The sequence below is a fragment of the Penicillium verrucosum genome (genome assembly GCF_028828655.1).
Source record: "Penicillium verrucosum strain IBT 35672 chromosome Unknown utg000001l_segment0_segment0, whole genome shotgun sequence".
NCBI lineage: Eukaryota > Fungi > Ascomycota > Eurotiomycetes > Eurotiales > Aspergillaceae > Penicillium > Penicillium verrucosum.
Window position 1 is genome coordinate 12,765,469 of NW_026643210.1, and position 20,138 is coordinate 12,785,606.

The 20,138-nt window shown below is 48.9% G+C and overlaps 9 protein-coding genes across 9 annotated transcripts; 4 read left to right on the forward strand and 5 right to left on the reverse strand.

Moving 5' to 3' along the window:
• Positions 1–3,185: 3,185 nt before the first annotated feature.
• On the reverse strand, positions 3,186–4,157 carry N7516_004695 (isocitrate lyase/PEP mutase family protein; the record flags this gene model as incomplete). Its single annotated transcript, XM_057217415.1, has 2 exons — positions 3,186–3,968; positions 4,023–4,157. The coding sequence occupies 2 exons, from the start codon at positions 4,155–4,157 to the stop codon at positions 3,186–3,188; spliced, it is 918 nt and encodes a 305-aa protein (XP_057079298.1).
• Positions 4,158–5,060: 903 nt separating this feature from the next.
• Positions 5,061–6,578, forward strand: hosA (histone deacetylase HOS2; the record flags this gene model as incomplete). The annotated part of the gene is made up of 1 exon (XM_057217416.1): positions 5,061–6,578. One exon carries the CDS (start codon positions 5,061–5,063, stop codon positions 6,576–6,578), a length of 1,518 nt encoding a protein of 505 aa, XP_057079299.1.
• An 848-nt stretch (positions 6,579–7,426) lies between these two features.
• N7516_004697 (OSBP family protein) lies at positions 7,427–9,220 on the reverse strand (the record flags this gene model as incomplete). The annotated part of the gene is made up of 8 exons (XM_057217417.1): positions 7,427–7,527; positions 7,642–7,703; positions 7,751–8,064; positions 8,119–8,368; positions 8,421–8,696; positions 8,749–8,859; positions 8,966–9,071; positions 9,130–9,220. The coding sequence occupies 8 exons, from the start codon at positions 9,218–9,220 to the stop codon at positions 7,427–7,429; spliced, it is 1,311 nt and encodes a 436-aa protein (XP_057079300.1).
• Positions 9,221–10,020: 800 nt separating this feature from the next.
• N7516_004698 (GIG1 family protein) lies at positions 10,021–10,979 on the reverse strand (the record flags this gene model as incomplete). Its single annotated transcript, XM_057217418.1, has 4 exons — positions 10,021–10,158; positions 10,206–10,390; positions 10,451–10,633; positions 10,700–10,979. 4 exons carry the CDS (start codon positions 10,977–10,979, stop codon positions 10,021–10,023), a joined length of 786 nt encoding a protein of 261 aa, XP_057079301.1.
• Positions 10,980–11,365: 386 nt separating this feature from the next.
• Positions 11,366–12,130, reverse strand: N7516_004699 (nicotinamidase; the record flags this gene model as incomplete). The annotated part of the gene is made up of 2 exons (XM_057217419.1): positions 11,366–12,010; positions 12,062–12,130. The coding sequence occupies 2 exons, from the start codon at positions 12,128–12,130 to the stop codon at positions 11,366–11,368; spliced, it is 714 nt and encodes a 237-aa protein (XP_057079302.1).
• An 812-nt stretch (positions 12,131–12,942) lies between these two features.
• On the forward strand, positions 12,943–13,716 carry ssuA (RNA polymerase II subunit A C-terminal domain phosphatase; the record flags this gene model as incomplete). The annotated part of the gene is made up of 1 exon (XM_057217420.1): positions 12,943–13,716. The coding sequence occupies one exon, from the start codon at positions 12,943–12,945 to the stop codon at positions 13,714–13,716; it is 774 nt and encodes a 257-aa protein (XP_057079303.1).
• Positions 13,717–13,928: 212 nt separating this feature from the next.
• On the reverse strand, positions 13,929–17,018 carry N7516_004701 (putative DNA excision repair protein (Rad26L); the record flags this gene model as incomplete). The annotated part of the gene is made up of 2 exons (XM_057217421.1): positions 13,929–16,867; positions 16,925–17,018. 2 exons carry the CDS (start codon positions 17,016–17,018, stop codon positions 13,929–13,931), a joined length of 3,033 nt encoding a protein of 1,010 aa, XP_057079304.1.
• Positions 17,019–17,534: 516 nt separating this feature from the next.
• N7516_004702 (exosome non-catalytic core subunit SKI6) lies at positions 17,535–18,454 on the forward strand (the record flags this gene model as incomplete). The annotated part of the gene is made up of 2 exons (XM_057217422.1): positions 17,535–17,833; positions 17,950–18,454. 2 exons carry the CDS (start codon positions 17,535–17,537, stop codon positions 18,452–18,454), a joined length of 804 nt encoding a protein of 267 aa, XP_057079305.1.
• Positions 18,455–18,976: 522 nt separating this feature from the next.
• On the forward strand, positions 18,977–19,804 carry N7516_004703 (high-affinity Cu transporter CTR3; the record flags this gene model as incomplete). The annotated part of the gene is made up of 3 exons (XM_057217423.1): positions 18,977–19,007; positions 19,087–19,699; positions 19,768–19,804. 3 exons carry the CDS (start codon positions 18,977–18,979, stop codon positions 19,802–19,804), a joined length of 681 nt encoding a protein of 226 aa, XP_057079306.1.
• Between the last annotated feature and the right edge of the window lie 334 nt (positions 19,805–20,138).

Consider the following 20,138-nt stretch of genomic DNA (forward strand, 5'->3'; position numbering starts at 1 on the left):
GTGTACGATCGGAATGCTAGATACCTGTGGATGAGATGACTCGACTTTATCACAGCCCAACATCTAGTTATAACATATGTTGTATGAGCCTTAATATGACCAATATGACCAACGTTTCTGTATAAAATACGTTGTACATTCAAACTTACATATGTATGTTGTAATTTCAGACAACTTCTATCCCCATCATCCGAAATTCCCCACATACACCAATCGGCGAAGTGCACAGCAAGGATCTAAACTGTCTTACGAATCCCAAGCCAATCTTAAATGGGGACAACTCATCACCACGTCGACGATAACTACGTGGACAATGGTCAACTAACTCTTGAGTTAGCCATGTCCCTACCCAACGCACTTCTGACAGATTACATTACACTCCCTGTTACAATTAATAAGGATTGTCCTCATCGTATCAGTTGTATCCACGGATGTGCACATAGGAAGGCAAATCTCTGCCGTTGATCTGCGGCCAGACCTCCCCCCACCCCCCCTACGCGGTCGATGGACCCTCGATATCTTTTTCTGTAAGGCACCCCCATTTTGTTGTATTTACTGGTAGCGTCTAAGCCATTCTCCACCCACATGACGAGTCTCCCGGTTGTCTCCATAAAATGGCACACGCCGGAACTGGCACCCCGAGAATCCAGGCCTTCAAATTCGGCAAACTGGGGGCTGGATGCTCGTGAGGCGGTTTCATGTGTTTAGTCTTACTAAAACTTTAAGCGCGCTTGGCTTTTCAAAGGCCCCATATTCTATACAGAGTACAACATTGTCGTCCGTACTCCGTAGTTATATTGTATATTATATCCTCGGTATGACCGGTACTCGTATACGGGGTATATTTTGTTGTTACAGGCGTTTCCTGAAACACTAGGGCTATTCGTGCAGGAACCCGTCCCTAGCAAACTCCTCACTTGATGCAGGTACCCAGGCCCTTGAATCTAAAACCCTTCTCTTATTAAAATACAATACAACATATATCGTTATTATACTCTCTGAATGTATATAGTATATATATGTTCCTATATATTTGTTATATAGAAGCTTTCACTTTACTACTTAAAATTAGAGAAATGGCCGTTTTTGGCCGCCTATTTGCCAACCGTTCTACTACTCACCTCGGCATTTATACCGACGCACCCTCTACCGGACCTCAGCGGCGGCTTGGCTGGCACCTTCGTTCTACTCCATAGTTCCCCTTTCCTTAACCCCTTCCCCCTGCCTTCCAAAACTTCGAGTCATCTAGCGATAGCGATGATTCTAAGCGAGAAGACATGTGGTTCCGATACCGATTTGACAGAACCTAAGGATAAGGCAGATCAACTATGCAATGCTGGCGATGCGAGCTTACTCTTCATTGACAACGAGCACTCACCGGAGTACAACAACTTCAAACCTTTGATGGGATAGTACGTAGGAAGATTATGGAAAGGGCTATAACAGCGACACAAAACTGGGAACAGTAGCAGCAAATATGACTTTCTGAAACAGTTGACCGGCTCTTGCTCTCGGACAACGTTAGCGTGAAGATCCCCGCAAATAGTTCTTCCAATTGCTCCCTCGCGATTCCTCAGGCGGAGTTGTATATCTTGGCGGCAAGTCAACGATGAGATCCAAAGGGTTGATTACGGCTACACCCTGGTTTTACTTCCTCGGCGGTTGCTTACTTTTCTAAACCGAATATTACTCTATAACAAAGACGGGTAGCTACTACTAATCCCCAAAATATAACATGTTACCAGTATGGTTGACAGTGGTTTATGCGTTGAAATTGAAAGGTTGCATAGATATGGTGACTCCTGCGCCCCATATCACAATTGGTTTCACTATGGTACAAAGGTAACATTGGACTTCCCGCTATGTATATTCAAGTAAGGATAAGAGTGAATGGAAAGACCGTAGAAGTGAACTAGAATTGAAGAAAAAGTGAAGAAAAAGTGAAGAAACAGTAAAGAAACACTGAAAAAACCTGAATTTCGGCATTGATGGCTCATCGAACTCTAGATACAATGCTAGTCCTTTCCATTGCCAGGCAATTGCAGATAGAGAATTTCGCTTTGTTCAGGCCTTGGTATGTATATTGTATAAATGCAAGTAAATGGCTTTTATATCTGCTTCGTGTTAATGCTGAAGTGTACTCCTTACTTACAATTTAGACCTGGCCTTCCTCCAACGGAGTCATCCGGTTAAACCGGCGAGTATGGCAGCATGAGCAGCCGCAACTCACAGAGTGGCCGAGGGTGATGGGCGGCAGCGCATTAAGGCGCTGAAGGCGAAGTCGGAGGGCTCTGGTTCTGGTCGGGCTGGAGGGCGCGGGCCAAGCAACCTACGGATAATGAATCAGTAATTATGCACACGAAGGCTTGAAACAGCCATCTCCAGTGTGACAGGACACATGGGCTTTCCGTGTACTTTACCTGAAAGCCCAACCACGGGCGAGGTCTGCAATGGTCATTGTCATGCTCCAGCAGATAAGAAGGTCAAACAAAAAACTGCTTGCAATATCCTGGCCTCCCAACCGGGGCCAAGAAAACTTCGTGTAAGAACTCGACAACAGACTTTGGTGGTTGAAGAAGGTTGGTGGTTTACAGAGTCTACTATTCTGCGCATCTAAGATCTGGTCTTGTCTTCTCTAATGGCGATTCTAGGAAAGAGCCAAGGGAGGAAGGCTTCCGGGTAAATTGCGGTTGACAGGGAAAGAGCGTCTTAGATTATCTCTTACAACATACTATGTCTATCTTAAAATTACATGTATTTATGTTCCAAGTACACCCTTGTAGTGTTGAAAAATCGTAAATAAAACAAAACCAAGGTTGATACGAGAAGATCCTTGGTTCGGTCGATCTGCAACATGTCTTATTGGCTGTGGGAAATTAAATCTGCCTGTCAATTACCCTAACCATGAAAGAAAACCACATGGATCTATACATTTCAACGGTAAATTTGATTAGACCCGAATAATTCAAGACTCTTCAAAGAATCAACTACTTCCTGGTACTGTTGTAATGAGTGTGGATGAGAAAATCGAACCCTGGTGGAGACGATCTTACTTATTTACAGACCGATATTTCAAAGAGGAAGTTGCCAGTGCCTTCACAAACAAAAATCAAACTTTGACAAATATATACACCGTCGAGTACTAACTGTGCCCGAACCGGGTATAGCAGGTGGCGGTATTCCGTTCATTTCTCCCCTATATCCACGCCACTCTCAAATGCCACACCACCAGCAGCCGCATCCACCTGAAGGCTATCATCCAGCCCACAGACCCTGAACAACATATGAGGCGTTAACTCCTTATCAAGACCAGGCAAGCCATCCTGCTTCAATTTCTCCAACCCCTCCCGCATAGCCAGGAGAGCCGGACCCAAAGTCGCAAAAGGAAAGATGATAATACGGAACCCAATCTCCTTCGCCTCCTTCGCAGAAATCGAAGGCGTGGACCCATGCTCCACCATATTCAACAGCAAAGGCCACGGCGCAAGGTCGGCCACAACCCGGCGAGCGATTTCCCGAGACGATATGCCCTCTAAGAACCCGACATCCGCGCCCGCATCCCTCGCCGCCCGCAGCCGCGCCAAGCTCTCCTCATAGCCGTGCTGCTGCAGCGAGTCCGTCCGCGCAATGATCACGATATCACTGCCGATCCGTTCGCGCGCTTGCACAGCTGCCCGGATTCGACTGGTATAGGTTGTTGTGTCGACGAGCTGTTTGCCGAAGAGGTGCCCGCACCGCTTGGTCTGTACCTGATCCTCGATGTGGAAGGCCGCCACGCCGGACCGCGCGTATTGTTCTGTCGTGCGGGCGACCATGATCGGCCCGCCGTAGCCGGTGTCGGCGTCGGCGATCAGCGGTGTGCGCGGTGAGAGGTTTGCTAGCATCTCTGCGTTCGCGCGCATGTCGTTCAGCGTGCAGATTCCGAGGTCTGCTTGGCCATGTACCGAGGCTGCTGTTCCGGCGCCTGTCTAGTTGGTGTTAGCTCGGGGCTTTTGGCGGGGATGTCTTGATCTCTCGCATACCATGTACAGTGCATCGAAGCCTGCGGCCAGTGCTAGTCGTGCTGACATTCCGTCATAGACTCCTGGGGCTGTGATTAATACCTGAGGATCCTGCAGAGATCGCCGCAGGCTGGTCGCTGACGATGGAAGAACCATGATTGTTGTCTTATGCTAACAGATGATGGTAGTGACTTGCCGGACAGATCCGATATACGTATAGCTATTTTCTAAGTGAAAACTCGGGGGTTTGATATACGCTCACCTCAGAAAATGAGCCGCGCGAATAGTTTTCTCTCCGGACGTACGGAAGGCATTGTCACGCACGTGTGAGACAAGCTTTTGACCATCGCTTCCCCACCCGTGGGCTCTTTCATGCAATTACAATCCCTCGATGAAGCGCACTCTCCACTTATCCAGAGCCACTGGGCCGATACCGCTGCCTTATGCCATCATCTTTATATCAACATTCCAAGGCACCTAGGCAGCTACTATATATATCTACACTCGGTATCGATTCGGCGAAGATTAATCAGTGTATATCTGATTGCTAGATGTCGATTGTTGCGATATTGAGCGAATTAACCTTGGAGTATGTCAGAGATTTCAGATATCCAATGCCACAATTACCACAAAAGAAAAACTCAAACAATACGGCAATGTTAGATATGTATGCAGACCCTGGTCCTGATTAGTATATTGTATGAACTTCGGCATTTCAAGCGGGGCACTTGGATCGTAGTTTTTACTGAACTGCAGTATAGTATGTAGCGGTGATATAGGTAGGTAGGTAACTGATTATATTAACCTTAGAATATCTCCAGATTAATACCTGCGTTGCTCCTTCCTATTTTATCTGTTCCTTCCTTTTATACCTACCTACCTAGGTAACTACCTAACTAACTAACGTCGTAACTCGTAAGAATTTGGCCCCGGGGGGTTCGCAGATCTGCTTAGTCATGAACTTCCTCCGGTCCCATCTCGAATTCCATTTATTCCATCTAAAATGAACGTTTCGGCGCTAATCCCGTGATTCTTGATCGTTTACCAATATCTGCCTCGATGGCTCGCTCCTCCGTTGTTCAGGAATATGCATCGCCCTCCGCCCCAACCCTCACCATCGACCACAAGTCCATCGCCGAGCTTCAGAACCTACAAATAGCGCGTCCAAAAGGCTACCGGGTATCATGGCATGCCAATCCAGCCGTCGAGCCCCACCACTTTGGCCAGTCACATCCAATGAAGCCATGGCGCCTCACGCTCACCAAACAGCTCGTCATGGCATACGGCATGCACCACGCCATGGACCTGTATCTCGCGCGCGCAGCGACCTATGAGGAAATGGCCGACTTCCACGAGCGAGACTACCTCGATTTCCTGCAACAGATCATGCCCGGCGACATAGACAAACCCGAGCAATCAGATAACGTAGTGCGCTTCAACTTTGGCGACGACTGTCCCATCTTCGACGGGCTGTACAGCTACTGCTCGCTATACGCCGGCGGCACCGTCGACGCCGCGCGCAAGCTCTGCAACGACCAATCCGACATCGCAATCAACTGGTCCGGCGGCCTGCACCACGCCAAAAAAGCAGAAGCGAGCGGCTTCTGCTACGTCAACGACATCGTCCTCGGCACACTCCAGCTCCTCCGCCACCACCCACGCGTCATGTACATCGATATCGACGTACACCACGGCGACGGCGTCGAGCAGGCCTTCTGGTCAACCGATCGCGTGCTCACGGTCTCCTTCCACAAATACGATAAAGACAACTTCTTCCCCGGCACCGGTGCACGCGAAGACACCGGCCCCGCCCACCCGCTCAACCCAGGCGCCCACCACGCCATCAACGTCCCGCTCAACGACGGTATCGACGACGACTCCTACATCGACCTCTTCAAAGAGGTAATCGGCGCATGCATGAAGACCTACCAACCAGGCGCAATCGTCCTGCAATGCGGCGCAGACAGTCTAGGCTGCGACCGACTAGGCTGCTTCAACCTGAACGTGCGCGCGCACGGCGCCTGTGTCGCATACACCAAGACCTTCGGGGTGCCTCTGCTAGTCGTTGGCGGCGGTGGCTACACGCCGCGCAACGTTTCCCGCGCATGGGCGCACGAAACCTCGATTCTGGTGGACGCTGACAACATCATTGACTCCACGATCCCGGACTCTGTCGCCTTCCGAAACCACTTCGGTCCTGATTTCTCGCTCTTCCCGCCCCTGTCGGAGATGCGCAAGCTTGATAATAAGAATACCCGCGCGTACCTTGAGGGTCTTGTCGAGGCTGTTCATGAACAGCTGAGGTATATCAAGGGTGCACCCAGTGTCCAGATGAGCTTTATCCCGCCGGATATACTGGGTTTGCGTGAGGATACCGAGAAGGAGATTGAGGAGCAGACGATGCTGGTTGAGGAGGAGAGGGAGGAATATGACGGTGGTGGATCGATCGCTTCGGCGGGTTCGGCGGCGGCGGGCTCTGGCTTGGCCTATACTGGCTCTGCTGGTGCTATCCCGCGGCCTAATCGGCGGCGAGATCTAGAGCGTGGGGCTGGATACAGGGGTGAGCTGTATTCATGAGCTTTGTGCGGCTTTCTGATGGGTATGTCCTTCCGGGAGTAAAGAATGGTTTGACGCGGCGTTTTGTATGTATTCGGATAGCGGATGGGGAGTTTCGGTTGTCTTTGTATGGTAATATTTGGTGGCATGGGTTAGTTGCCATCTATTGTGATATCCCTCTCTTCTAGGAGAGCTTTGTATAGTAATGGACAGAGAAGACACAAAATTAATCGATCAAAAGTCAATACTGTGGATGTGAACAAGAGAGGCAAGAATCCCGGAGACTACATAGTAAAAGGTGAGGGTAAACGGAGATATTGATAAGAAAGGTCCAAAATACCAAGCCCTAAGTGTATAAAATGCAGAAAACGCTCAACGTCTTACATATTCCCAATGACTATTCGTCTTGTTCTATTGTATTTATGCCTCTACGCTGTATTAAACCTGGCCACCTACCTCTTCATTTCCACTAGGGATGTGCTCATGTTCAGTTGAGATTTCATAAAAGTATTTTGATGATTTTGGAAATTTAAATAAAATCAGATCGGGTATCCAGCAATGGGAGCGGCATGGTGACCGAGAAAAACGCTGTGTTGAAACACCAGAGGGAACTATCACAATGGTCGTGTCATCGGCCGCCTCGAGTTGTGGCTGTGCTGGGTATTTCTGCGCAGGTTGACTACATCATGGCAGAATGAGAGAAGGGGAGGGAGGGGGGAGAGGGGAGTGTGATAACCACTAGGGTTCATTCACAGGTAGGAGGCGAGAGAAGGAAAAGGCGACCTGAGCAACCGACCAGGTGTTTGATTAAGTCGGTGATAGCATGGATGGGGCCGGAGGTGGACGCAATGGGGCTTTTTCGTGCTAGCTTATGAGATTTCCTCGGCGTCTACAAACTTCTCCACTTCTGATGTTTGAGTATCTGTCCGTTCCACGGTGCTTTGGGTGGCATCTGCTTTTGTCTCGGAGCCTGAGGGTGTGGCATTAGCTGGTTGTGGAGGGATATGCCTAGGGTCCTAGTTCGCGGAAGCGGAACCATCGGGGTCATGCGGCGGGATGTGAAATTGGGATGACTCCTTCTGACCTTGGAGGATGGGTGCGATGGATAGGATCTGCTTGGTGGCGACTTGGGGATCGTGCATGTCGCTAGGACTGTCAGTTATAGTTCTTACGGTTTGAGGAATTGTTCTTACACTTGAGCATTGATGATCCAGTCGAGGTCTTCTTCGCCCTCATCCGGTCCACCAGGTCCGCCTTGGATGGGACGGAAAAGCCGAGGATGCCATTCGACTCCCTCATCGGCGCGCTTCGCGGCCTCATCTCGTTGGCGGTCTTCGATCTTGGTCTTTTCGTCCGTTGCAGCTTCATGGTTTCGGGACAAAAGCGCCTGAACCGTGTTATGCCATAATCGCTGCGATTCCCGCTCTCCTTGCTCCTCCATGGGGCGGGCCAAAGGAGCTGTATGCTTGGCGTGTGTCGCATCGAACAAGATGTCTTTTTTGTGGGCCTGTTCTCGGTCAGTTTTGAATCCAGAAGAACATTGAAAGTATACGGAACGTACATGAACATCCTTCAGGTCCATCTCCCCATTCCACAATCCGGAGAGTTCATATAACACCTCCCCAGTCTTTTCATTCTTGATAGTTCCCCCAATTGCATTATAAGTACCGGAGAAATATCCCTTGGTTTTGAACTCGATATCGGCCACCAGATTGTTCTCAGGACAACGCACGTAGCTGTGATCGCCAAGCTCATACTTCATCTTCCCGAAAAGAATGCCGCGTGCATACATATTGGGTTGGGTCAGAATACTAGTGTTTGTCAGTGACTGGAAGGTCCATAGGTAAAACCGGCGCAACATACTATCTTTCACCCTTTTCTTTATCTCCGTGGTTCATCAACCGCAAAATGGCGATACCCTCCATAATACTAGCTGCGGAGTTGCCCAGAAACCTGCTGCGGGGCTTGAGTGTTCCATCAATGCGAATTTTATGCTCCGGCGCTGCAAAGAAATAGCTTGACTTCGGCGGGTGGTGGGAGGTCTGTTCGGAGATGTAGTAGGCGCGGGTTTCGTCGGGATAGTCCCAATAACAGGTGAAGGTCTCTCCAAGAATGGGGTTGAGCGGCTTTTTAACTCCTCTATACAAATATCAGAATGTGTTCGCAGACAGACAGTAAGCGGGCGACATACGGAGGTTTGATGTGCCACCCACTCAGGTAAAATTTGACCACGGAGATAAAGCGCTCAACCGGATCCTCAATTGTCGACATAGGAAGGAGGGTTTCAGGGTGGGCCATGAAGCTATGAAAGCTCTTATGTTAGTTGATATATCCCAATAGTAGCAGGTAGCTCCTAGCTAGCTAGCATGCAAGCTAGCTAGGAGCTGGAGAGCTGGATGTAAACGCACTTTGTGATTCGCTCCAACATAGACCGGGGCTCAAGGATGAATGTCGGCAAGACGACCCGACTCAGGTCGGCACCCGGCCGTAGCTGAGAAATGATGTGCGAAAGAACTACAGAGGCATATCAAGTCAGTTGTATGTCCCGGAGTTATTGAGGCTTTGCACGCACCATTTCCCTGATCTGGCTCAACGAGCTCGTCCTCCCCACTTGGCGGAGAATCTTCCATGGATGATCTGCCTGGATCTGCGTTAGTTGACATGTTGAAATTATCAAATATCAAATATCAAATAATTGAATGTATGACAGTGTGATAAAAAGAGGGGGAAGACAAACTCACTCTGCGAAGTACGGCGGAGATGCGGAACCGGCATGACTGCGTTCGGAAATGAATTATATGGAATTCCTTAAATTCCTAAGCTTTGCAACATTTATTAAACAAAAAGAAGAATCAAAAAATCAAATATAGATGCCTGAGTGAAAACTGAGACAGCTGACTTCGTGGCGGAAATTCCGGAAACGGGCTTTTTACGATGAAGTGGAAAAAAACACAAAAAAACGAAAAAAAGACAAGGCACTAAAAAAGACACTAAAAATTATTCTACAAAAAAAAAAAAAAAAGACCGAATTGAAATGTAAAATGCTTAGCTTCAAAGAGGGGCCAACCTTGGAAGTGACGTATTTTTCTAATTGGAATTACTGGGATTAGTACTAGCATTACTAGGATTATAACTATACCATTAACTAGGTAGATATCTCTCTCTCACCTAAACATTCATGGCATTCAAAATGTACATCTAAACCTCTTGATATATGCTGCATATACATATTCATTCAACCTTTCCCCCCAAAGATCGTCAATGAGGGGCATGGCTTGGCGGGGAATTCAACAAGTACCGTATTCGTATACTTTGTACGGCTGCATGTAACTATATGATGCTTGGTACCTATGAACCTAGGACATGCAGAAAAGGAGAATGATTCCACCCCCTTTTCCCCCTCTATTTCCCTCTAATTTCCCTCTCTATCTTCAATCCAATCAAGTTTGTCAACTCGTGGCTATCATAGCCGTTCGATCAGCGGTACATCTCCACGGGTGATCTCCCTAACAAATGCCATATCGGGACGATGGAGCATGACGTGGAAGTGTTCTATCCCGGGGACAGACTTCAGTGACTTCCAGTTCTTGAACCAGACCACCTATGTTGTCAGCTTTTCATCATACTAATGTCGACTTTCTGCCATACCTGTTCGGCTGGTACCCGAGAACAAAATGTGTCTTGCACATAGCTCTCTATGGCTGCCCGGGCACTTGCCGTTAGGTCATCTGTGGTTGGATCATCTTCCAGGTCGAACTTGGTCCACACTACCAGGTGGATGATGTCTTTGTCCACACCGTATGGCCAGTCGTTGTATATGATTCGGATGTCCTCTAGACAGTGAATTAGTCTTTCACGTGGTCTTAAACCCAATCTGGTGACCTGTGCCATACCCTCGTATTCAAAAGGACCACCTCTTGGCTTGACATCCTCCCAATTGCCATCCCCCCAACCCAGTCTTTCCTTGACCACAAACCTCATGACGGATCTATACTCCGCTTTGATGTACGCCATGTATTCCAGATACTTGCGCAGCTCGCTTGGGACGCGCTGGAACCGATCAATCTGGTTGGTACCTAGGATTCACAAGTTATAGTTAGTGAGTTGAGTACATTACTAACTAGTTAGTAGCTGTACTCAACTGGTGATCTCCTTCACTTGCTCCCAATCCTGTCGGATATAAAGGTGATCAGGGGTCGAGAGACATTGGATATTTTTTGGAGATTGATCACGTAGAAAGCTAGGACATTCGGCCGTCCATTGCGACCGAGGTAAATTGACCAGCCAATATGGGAGGGGTTCGGAGGGTATGCTGTGATCGTGGAAGTTCAGGGCCGCCGCATCGGCATCGGCATCGGCATTGGTTGATTTCTCGTTGAGTGTGCTGACTGGGGGCATAGATGGCCGCCTAAAGTTAAGCATCGCGAGTAGATTGAGTTCTGAACTGATCTACTGTAGTAAAATATGATATGTTCGAGTGTTGAGTGGTGAATCTCCCCCCTTGACACGACGTCACTCTGCAGTAGTGCGGAAAGGGGGATGAAGTTGGGAACGTTTCTGGCAGTTGTCGATCACTTCTCCAACTAATCTATTTTGGTATCCGACATACTATTACTAACACATCCATGTGAAAGATACATTTCCACCGTCTATACATCTGTAGCACTATCGTAAGACCTACACAGTAGTTAAAGAATGAGATCTAAAACCGAATCTATATTCGACACAACAAACACAACAAACACTTGAAAGGGGAAAATTGCATGATAGAAGTAGGATGAAAGAAAATAAGAATATCTGCACTTTGCTTATAGCTCCCTGATAATGGAATCATTCATAGAGATAATAGACACTCCAGCAGCCTCAAGTTCCCCCTTAACAGCATCCCAACTAGCAGACACGACACACTTGGTTCCCTCCTCGATAACCCAACTCTTGAATCCAACCTTGGCAGCATCAAGAGCAGTAGCCTTGACACAATAATCCCCAGCCAAGCCCACAACAAATACATCTGTAACGCCTTGACTCTTGAGAGTCGCGGCGACATCTATGCTGACCGAATGTGCGTTGGTTCCATGATCGCAGTTCCCGAAGGCATCCGCAAACACAGAGTACATCTCAACCTCGGGACGCATGCCTTTGTGAACAACTAGATGTTTGCTAGAGGTGTCAATCTCTGGGATAATATCTGCGCCCGAGGTATCAGCCACACAATGGACGGGCCATAGTTGCTGTTGTTTTGTTTCTGATTCCTTTCCTAGAGCGGGGTTGCTCATTGTGACGAATGAAGAAAAGGGCTGGTTATCAGGCCCTGGATGATTACTGGCAAATGAGATATGGTCCGTTGGGTGGTAGTCTTTGGTCAAGATGCGCGCGACAAATCCTGGCTTTGCAAGTAGAGTGTTGATTATTGAGGCAATGTCGCGGCCCCCTTGCACGGCGAGTGACCCATGCTACTTTGCTTATTAGCATATATGGCCTTCTATTGAATTTATTTAACTCACTGGAGGGCAGAAATCTTCTTGCATGTCTACCACAATCAGGGCTGGTCGGATCGTACGATCTGCTGCCATTTTTTGAGCTGGAAAAATATAGGAGTAGAGAGCTGGTGATGGAGGTGATGGAGGTGATGGAGGTGATGGACAGGATTATGGAGGGATTTGGGATCCTTTGGGGATGGTAGATTCTGGTTGGTACTCTATGGGCAAGGGAAATGGGGCAGAGTCCTTATAAGATAGAGATATCTAAAGACAAAAGTACGTGGTGTACAACAATTACGATAAGCTCCATAATATTTGTCAGGCAGAATATGAGCTCCCACTAGCTCTTGCATGTAGGCGGAAGAACCAGCGGTAACTCCATGACTAAGCCAGGACACTAAAAAGGAAGCTTTTCAACTTTCACCAAAACTGCTCTTCTCTCTTACCTCAGGGCTACGGCCCCAATAATGATTCGAACTGGATAATGAGTGATAACTACAAGGTATGTGTGTTGTGTTTACCTTCTCCTCCCCCTCAACCTGATGAATATATTATTGGAGCTGTCTGAGCTTTTGCTATGCGGATAAATTCATATACGCTTTTTTTCTGAACTTGTGTTTCCACCTCTCATGTCACCAACAATTTCACCTAAATCAGTCGCTAACTTGCATCTGATAGTCAACAGAATATTGTAAACTCAAGAAACCCCCATGATCATCGACTCAAAGAAAAAAATTACCTAGAAACAACAACCCCCTTAGTCTCTCTCTCTCTCTATTATCAAATCATCTCCATAGTCTTCCCATCAAAATGGCATATGATCCCCGCCGAACAAACTCGGGGACCTCAACTCCCCAACCTCCTCCCCCTCCCCTCCACCACCAGAGACATCCACACAAGCCGACATGGCCGCAGCAGCCCAATCCCTAGAAACGTCCAACCCGGCCAACGCCGCCACAGACTCGTACAAGCTCAAGTTCTGCACAGTCTGCGCCTCAAACAACAACCGCTCAATGGAAGCTCACCTCCAGCTCTCCGGCGCCCCAACCGCCTTCCCCGTGATATCCTTCGGCACAGGTTCCCTCGTCCGTCTCCCCGGTCCATCAATCACACAACCAAACGTGTACAGCTTCAACTCAACCTCCTACAACCAAATGTACGAGGAGCTCTCCGGAAAAGACGAGCGTCTGTACCGCGGAAACGGTATCCTGAATATGCTCGACCGCAACCGCCAGCTGAAGTGGGGACCCGAGCGGTTCCAGGACTGGGTACCTGGCGTCCCGCGTGTCGACCACCTCTCCAAGGGTGATAAGGGTGCTGTCGGAACGGAGGGCGGTATCGTGGATATCATCATCACATGCGAGGAGCGCTGCTGGGATGCTGTTGTCGACGATTTGATGAATAAGGGCACCGCGCTCAATTACCCCGTCCATGTCTTCAATGTCGATATCAAGGATAACCATGAGGAGGCCTTGACTGGTGGAAAGGCGATTCTTGATTTAGCCAATCGTCTGAACGAGGCTGCTGTTGCTGAGCATCGTGTTCATGGATCTGAGGGCTGGGAAAACGGGACTGGTCCTGCGCGCCAGAGCTTCGACGAGAAGGTCCCTGAGATCTTGGCGGATTGGCAAGAAAGATATCCCAATTTGCCGGCACTGTGGACTTTGGCTTGGCTTTAGGTCCCCTGTCTATGATGCGATCTTCATGTGGATATCTATTTACCTACAGCCATCCTAAGAGAATGGTCTAATACCAATGATTTGCAGGTTCCATGTTATCCAGATGAACTTGTTTTTAGCGAGTGTGGTCAAATATCGCATTTATTTAATGCATGTTATACAATTAGAAAGGGGTATCGAGTAGAAAGGAATAGCAACAAAAGAAAAACCACTCAAAGACCCGGACTCTCCTCCTTGGGGCCCTTTTCATCTTTGATCCATTCATCTTCAACATCCATCTCCTTAGGAGTGTGTTGAGCCGCAGCAAGTAGTACCTCCCTCCTTTCTCGATACCACTGATCGAGACAAGCTCTCCGCTGCGCCTGGGTCATCCCCTCAACAACGAGCGCGAACTCCGTAGCATCAGCGTATCCGAACCGCCGCGCCATACTACAGAACTGGCGACGTATGACATCCTCCGGCGGATGGTACTTGAATCGCATAGGTTCCTCCGCCGGCTGAGAGAAAGGCTGCGAGGACATGAAGACCTGACGGTCACCTGTCGTGTCATTTTGAGCCAGTTCAGCACGACGACTGAGGTCTTCCTCGACACGCGAGGAACCGATCACTTCATTGTTGAGGTGGGTGTATTCCACGCCTGCGCTGGCGAGAATCGCTTGAACGGGGTCGTGTTTATGTGGTGTCGGAAGACTGGCTGAAAGCTTGTGATCTTTTTCGTCATCGTCGCCGCATATCATCGCTGCGAGTTGGCTCATTGCCTCGTCTTCCGATTTCACTGGTCGGTCGGTGTAGTCGTAGCCTTCTTCTGCTTTGAGATCTATATCGACGACCTCTACTCCCGCACGGCTTTCTGCAACATTTGTTCTGTTGACGATGTCGCGCAGGACGATGTTCGTGTTCTGATATCCGAAGAAATTCTTAAGACCGAATATCTCACCCTTCTTGTCTTTGTTTTCTTGGACACCCTTGAAGTACCGACGCTCGGAACTTGCGTTGTATCCAATGTTTGCCTGTTGTTGCTTGTAAATCTGTCGAGCGTAGACGATTTCTTCGATCGTGCCGGCAGAAATAAGTCGGAAGACTTCCACGTCGCGAAGTTGTCCTATGCGGTAGGCTCGGTCCTGGGCCTGCAAGTCGTAGGACGGGTTCCAGTTTGGATCAACGACTACCACTTTGTTTGCCGAGGTGATATTCAACCCAACACCACCAGCCTTGGTTGATATTAGGAAAACAAACTGGCGCGAGTCGGCATTGAACTCGTCAACAGCTTTTGCACGGTCTTGTAAACTCATAGATCCATCCAGGTAGCTGACGTTGTAGCTAGTGTGATGAAACAGCATTTGCAACATCTTGAGAAGACGCACGCTATGCGAGAAGATAAGAACTTTGTCTCCATTCGAATGCCACCACTTAAGTAGCTTCCGTAGAACCTTCCATTTGCCGCAAAACTCGGGGTTCGCGTAGTTGACAATCGAGTCGCGCGAGCGGTAAAGATCTTCCCATTGCTCAGGCAGCGCAAGTTCCAGATAATCTCTATCTTTTTCCTGCTTTTCTTTTGGGTCTATTCCTTGTGGAATCAGGATTGCCAGATGATTGCTGAGCTTTTGAAGCACATTGATAGCAGGGAACACATAGGATTGCCAGATTGGAGGGTCTCTATCGGGGATAAAGCGACGACAACACCAGCCGGCCTTCTTGCCCGATCCACAATCGCATGGTTCTGTAGATGTCTTGATATAATCGACAATGTCACTGTCAAGGAAATTCTCGTAGGCCTCGGCTTGTGTCTCAGTCAGAGGACAGAAGACAACCCGGTCGATCTTTTTGGGCAGCTGATCCGCGATCAGGGACTTCATCCTCCTGATGAAAAATTGTGGAAGCAAGTTCTCGACCAGCTTCTTGGCTGTTCTCCGTGCTCTGCTGAGCTCACTCAGGGTGGCATCGTGTGATTGTCCGATCTTCAGTGGGTCCGATATTTGTGCCTTCCAGGTGCTTACCGGACCTAGAGCACCCGGGTTTGTCCAGTTGAGAAGGGTCCATAATTCCTCATACTTGTTCTGGATGGCTGTGCCAGTGAGCCCTATTCGACATAGCGCATTGATCTCGTTCATGGATTGGGTGGTCCCCGATTTGCGCTCCTTGATCTTGTGGCACTCGTCTGCGATCACGCAGTCCCATTCAATCATATTGACGGATTCTTTGTTGTTCATGTAGGTGGTATAGGTGGTGATCAGGACTTCCACTCTTCCTGACTTCGCCGCATCGAGAGCAATATCCTTATTCTCCCCATGGTAGCTATCAACATGCCACCATCCCCAGCGTGCAAACTCGGCCCTCCAGTTTGCGATAAGGGATCCCGGGCACACGATGAGCGTGCGTGGATACCAAGCGCTGTCATTAGATCTGCGCATCTTTCGCATGCGCTTCGCGTCACGTTCGTCCCCCGTCTTTCCATAGGCAGCAGTCAAGAAAGCAATTACCTGGATGGTTTTTCCAAGACCCATGTCGTCTCCTAGAACACCACCCTTTTGATATACAAACAGCTCGTGGAGAAACGCGACACCCTCCACTTGATACTGCCGTAACCACTGGGCGATCGGGGCGGGAATAATGCCCATCGAATATGGCAGTTCGATGTCCTTGTACTCCTGCTTGTGTGTGTTATCCGGAAAGGCGGGTCTTTCTTGCAGTTCTTCGAGCCGTTCATCATCAGAGAAATCCACATCATTGTAGGTGGGTGGTAGTTTTAGTCCATGATCTTTCAGATGCTGATGCTTCTTCTCGAACTGACTGCGGCGACTTTTGAGATATCCAGGCAAGGCATCTTCTATCAGCTCGTCCTCCGAAGCCACTTCGCCCCATTGTTTCAAGGGCCGCTTCTGCTGAGGCGTTGGCCGTTCTTGCTTTACTCGACCAACGATTGGATCTCCCCTGGGCATTTTGGCCTTGCGGGTTGCTGCGGCAGTTTGTTTCCGCTTGAGGGATTTGCGTTCTTTGAACTTCTTATATGCCAGCTCGCCATCGTTGGCGTCTTCCTCATCGCTGTCCACGGGCTGGATCTTTACAGCGCTTGATGACCCTGAAAGAAGAGTACGCAACGACTCTTGTTTAACCGGTGTATCAGCCTCGTGTTTCACACCAGAAAACCTGTCTTGGGAGAATGTGAGCTGTCTGTCAAACGCGTCGTAGAGGCGTCATAATGTCATACTGCTAGCAGTTGGAGTCGCATAGTGCGCCACCTCCAAGTCGTCATCATCTGAATCAATGGTAATGGCCTCATCGGTGTTCTCGTTATCAGCCATGTTCTCAGCATTTCTGAAAACAGAGCTCAGGGGGTGACAGAGCGTAAGTCGACGTGGGAGTACCAGACTGTCGAGAGACACGATGTCGCTTACGGCGGACGATAACGGCCACAGAGCGAGCTCGAATCTTTCACTCAAGATAACTTCAATTGAACATTCTTTAATATAGAATTTGGGTACTCTGTTTCGTTTTCCACCTCAAACAGAGTTGAGCCTCTGTTTATATTTTCCTGAGTGCTCGAAGAAGTGGTTGAAACCATAGAGTTGTTCCATGGGGTCACGTGCAAGCGAACCAGAAAAAAAGATGCTCTCATTGGTTTGGCATTCGATTCTTTGCATATGCGATAGAGTCAAGGTAAGTCCAGAGTAATATTCTACCTCTGTCATTGCTCAATAAAGATACACCTGACTAACCTAAGCCCACAGAGGACACAAAATAAAGATTGACTTCCTGCTTGACATACCCTCTTTTCGCCCAAGACAACTCTCATTCTTATCAGAACCCAATCCGCAAAGATGCCGCTCGACACCTCGACGACATATCCTCTGACACGGCTGCGCCTTGATGGCCGCCGCTGGAACGAACTCCGTCTGCTCCAGGCCCAGATCTCAACCAACCCCGCTAGCTCCGGCTCCTCATACCTGTCCATGGGCAACACCTCAATCATGTGCTCTGTCCACGGCCCCGCCGAGGGTCGCCGAGGAGATGGCGGAGGTGGAGCTGCAGGAAGTGGCCATGCAGTCGTGGAAGTAGACGTCAACGTCGCTGGGTTCGCCGGTGTCGATCGCAAGCGGAGAGCCGGTGGAAGTGACAGGTATGCACACTCTTCCGCTTTCCCCATCACCTCCTCCTACCATTTGGAGAGAGTCACAGGGAGAGCAGACCAAATCCAAATACAGCCAATGCGAATCTTAACTCCTTGAACTACAGACAATCATCACGAATCGCTACAACCCTCCGCTCAGCCTTCCAGTCTCACCTCCACACCTACCTCTACCCCCACAGCACAATCAGCATCCATGTCTCCGTTCTCTCTGCCGATGGCTCATTGCTCGCTGCGGCGATCAACGCCTGTACGCTAGCGCTCGTGGATGCCGGTATCCCTATGCCAGGACTACTCTGTGGCTGTACTTCCGGTATGAGTGGCAGCGCCTCCACACCGCGTGACCCGCGACACGACGAGCTTGATCCACTGCTGGATCTGTCACTCCCAGAAGAACAGGAACTGCCTTCGCTTACTGTTGCGACGACGACGGCAGTGCCCGTTGGCGAGAACAGTATGGAGGATGAAGAAGAGGCAATGAAGGTGTGTGTGCTTACTATGGAGTCTAAGGTGCACGCTACGTACCTTGAGACAATGTTGGCGGTCGGGATCGACGGGTGCAGTCAGATCCGCGAATTGTTGGAAGGTGTCATCAAAGGATCGCGCGGGTGAAAAGAAAAGAAAAAAAGAAAAACAAAACAAAAAAGGAGATTTCAAATGGGAGAGAATAGTTGAAAGTTGAAAGTTGATACCCTTGTCTTACGTTTAATGTTATCACATGTGCACTCACAGAGAGAATCTGCTCAAACTGCCTCACTAAGTTTTTTAGGGCCAAAATCTATAAATCTGCTCATATTGCTCTCATTAGGGCATCATATGGTACGAGTCCATTTATATCTCCCATTCTATTCTTTCGATTCTTTTTGTTTATATTTATTTTGTACTACTTTGCTTTCTGTTTTGACTCGCTCCAAAGGTCCCCAGTCAAATCGTCGATCATGGATATGCACGGAATGACCATGGCGACAGCCACGTCAACAGCCTCGGCAGCTACTGCCAGCAGCACCGCAATGGACATGAGCGGAATGGACATGGGTGGAATGGGAATGGGTGGTAGTTGCAAAATATCAGTCCGTTTAATATCAATCTCAGACTCCCTACCGCATTAAAACCCATACTCACAATCATGATCAGATGCTTTGGAACTGGTACACAGTTGACGCATGTACGTCGTAGCCCACCCAATAACCAAACCAAACCCTTCCCTCTATACAAGTCCCAAAGGCTAACCTAACCAACCCTAGGTTTCCTCGCCGAGTCATGGCACGTCACATCACGCGGGATGTTCGCCGGTTCATGCATCGGCGTCATCTGTCTCGTACTGAGTCTTGAACTCCTCCGTCGTCTGGGTCGAGAATACGACACGTTCATTGTTCGTCGGGCCCGTCTTCGACGCCTCTACATGTCCGACTCTCCAACCGCACAGTCCATCTCCAACGTTCCCCTGCGAAGCGAAGAAAACACCACCAAGCCGTCCGCCAACTGCTGCGCAAACCCAGACCCCGATGCTACGTTCTCCAGTGCAGAAGACGACATCATCACCCCGGTGTCGGGTACTCCTGGGGATGGCGCGTCGAGGAAGCAGGCTTCTGTCTCTGCGGCTGCGGCGGCGGGTAATGCCATGCGGGATGTCGGCGTCCAGCGCATCGAGAGACAGGAGGCTATGCTTGCGCCGTATCGTCCGTCGCTTGTTGAGCATACCGTGCGCTCTTTGCTGCATATGGCGCAGTTTGCAGTTGCGTACATTATCATGTTGCTTGCCATGTACTTCAATGGGTATATCATCATCTGTATCTTCATTGGTGCTTTCCTCGGCGCGTTTATCTTCTCCTGGGAGCCGGTGAACTTGAATCAGGAGTAAGTATTTCATCCAGTGCCTCCTGAATACTATGTTTTTATGTATGCTAACGTGGCTTTTTGTTCAGGTCAGATGCTACATCCGTTACCAAGTGCTGCGGTTAAACAAGTCTCTTTGGATCTTTTGCCTTGACCACACGCTCTCACGCTCTAACCACGCTTGATTCTACAGCATTTTTAGCCATATGCTTTGATATCCCCGGTATTTGCTTTCTCTTCCTCGGAAAGGTAAAGGGCAACATACACTTTATTGCTTGCAGATTTATTGTTCCTTGTTCCTTGTTCCTTTGTTTCTGTGCATCGGGTGTATGCGCCTTGGGCCTGATCTCACCCATAATGAAATGACGTACGAACCCTGTTGTTTTATCTCAATTACTCTCTACTCAATTGGACTCTCATAATAAACTGAGTAGACTCAAAGTAGAGTATGCATAGAATG